Genomic DNA, 1692 nt, shown 5'->3' on the forward strand with positions numbered 1-1692 from the left:
TGGGTACCTGCAGCGAGGTGAGCATGCAACTGGAGACCAGTATGAGGAGCCAGAAATCCAGCTGGAAGAAGTGGGCGATCTTGTAGGCCATGAAACAAGGGAAAACCAGCAGGAAGAGGCACATGCTAACGCCGCGGAAATGCTTCCAGGGGCTCCTAAGGGAGGCACAGCTCAGTGGGGCCATGTCCCCCCTGGGAGCAGCACCCACCCTCCAGCACGCCCCTCCTCTGGCACTGATTCTGCCCCAAAATAGGCAGCAAGGAGGAGGTGGAGGGTCCCAGCCTGGCTCTGCCCCCCAGCACGGGGTGGGCAGGCCAGGTCCTCCTGCTCCTCCTTCCCCTGGTACCTGTTGCGAGAAGCCCCGAGCGCCAGGACGATGGGATCAGTGATCTCGATCATGGACTGGAGCGTGGAGGTGCCCACAATGAAGAGGATGATGCTGAGGAGGAAGGTCCGCTGGAAGATCTGCAGGTCGAGCAGCCCCGTCTGCAGCGCCAGCAGCAGCAGCGTCATACCCTCCGTCACCCCCCTGCCAGGAGCAGGGTGTGAGGCCGCAGGGCACTGGGCACTCCGCGGGGATGCACCCGCGGCCCCGGATCCATAGCAACACCCTCCTCCTCCCAGTGCTGGGCTAGGAGGAGGGATGCCCACACGTGCTCACGGTGGGGGCATGGACAGATGGGACACTGGGATAGTCGGGGGCATGGACAGATGGACGATGGGATGGGCAGTGGGATGGACAGATGGACGCTAGGATGGATAGGGGCAGGGATGGACAGGGGCAGGGATGGATAGAGGGACGCTGGGATGGATGGGGGCATGGGGAGGTGGACACCAGGATGGATGGATGAAGACTGGGATGGACAGATGGACATCCAGATGGATGGGAAAAAGGACGGATGGATGCTGGGATGGTTGAAAGCATGGATGGATAGACACCGGGATGGACAGGAGCAGGGATGGACAGATGCTGGGATGGATGAGGCATGGATGGACAGACAGAGATGGATGAGTGGAGGCTGGCATGGATGGGGCATGGAGAGAGGGGCACTGGGATGGACAATGGAATGGAAGGATGGACACCAAGATGGATGGAGGCAGGGATGGATGGATGGATGGACATAAAGATGGATGGGAACAGGGACGAATGGATGCCGGGATGAATGGATGGAGGCTGGGATGGACAGACGGACACCGGGATGGAAAGACAGACGCCAGGCTGGATCCCCTGCCGTGGGCTCTACCTGTGCATGACGTTGCCGTGGTGGAAGGCGCTGAAGCCGAGCAGGTAGAACTTGCAGAGTGTGAGGAGGCCCAGGGCGAGGTAGGAGACGGTGAAGGTGAGGCCGAGGAGCGAGTAGGGGGTGCTGCAGCACTCGGCCGCGCTGCAACAGGTCGGGTGAGCGCAGGGTCGGGGGGAAAGGGGCTGGCAGCACAAACTGGAGCCCCAGCCCTTCCTCATCCTCCTCCTGCAGCCATGGCTGGAGGAAGGCTCAGCTCCCCCTAGCCCTGGTCCTGCCCGCCCTGGTCTCTACCTGCTAAGGAGGAGGAAGAGGAGGCCCTGCTGGGCCAGGGGGCTGCCAGAGGAGGAGGAGGCGGCGAGGAAGGCTGAGAGCCGGAGGAAGAAGAGCACCAGCCAGAAGACGAGAAAGAGGACGGGGACAGCCAGCTGGTTCCAGAGAGACACCACCC

The 1692-nt window shown here is 62.2% G+C and overlaps 1 protein-coding gene across 1 annotated transcript in view; it reads right to left on the reverse strand.

Moving 5' to 3' along the window:
• LOC104491436 (RING finger protein 145-like) overlaps positions 1-1681 on the reverse strand; it is a gene marked incomplete at both ends in the record, with an annotated part of 2702 nt that extends 1021 nt beyond the window's left edge. The window contains 4 exon segments of the mRNA XM_010133862.1: positions 8-155; positions 347-529; positions 1245-1385; positions 1536-1681. Coding sequence (XP_010132164.1) covers positions 8-155; positions 347-529; positions 1245-1385; positions 1536-1681 — 618 coding nt within the window.
• Positions 1682-1692: the final 11 nt, after the last annotated feature.

This window comes from Buceros rhinoceros, unplaced genomic scaffold (assembly GCF_000710305.1).
Source record: "Buceros rhinoceros silvestris isolate BGI_N320 unplaced genomic scaffold, ASM71030v1 scaffold27883, whole genome shotgun sequence".
Classification (NCBI taxonomy): Eukaryota; Metazoa; Chordata; class Aves; order Bucerotiformes; family Bucerotidae; genus Buceros; species Buceros rhinoceros.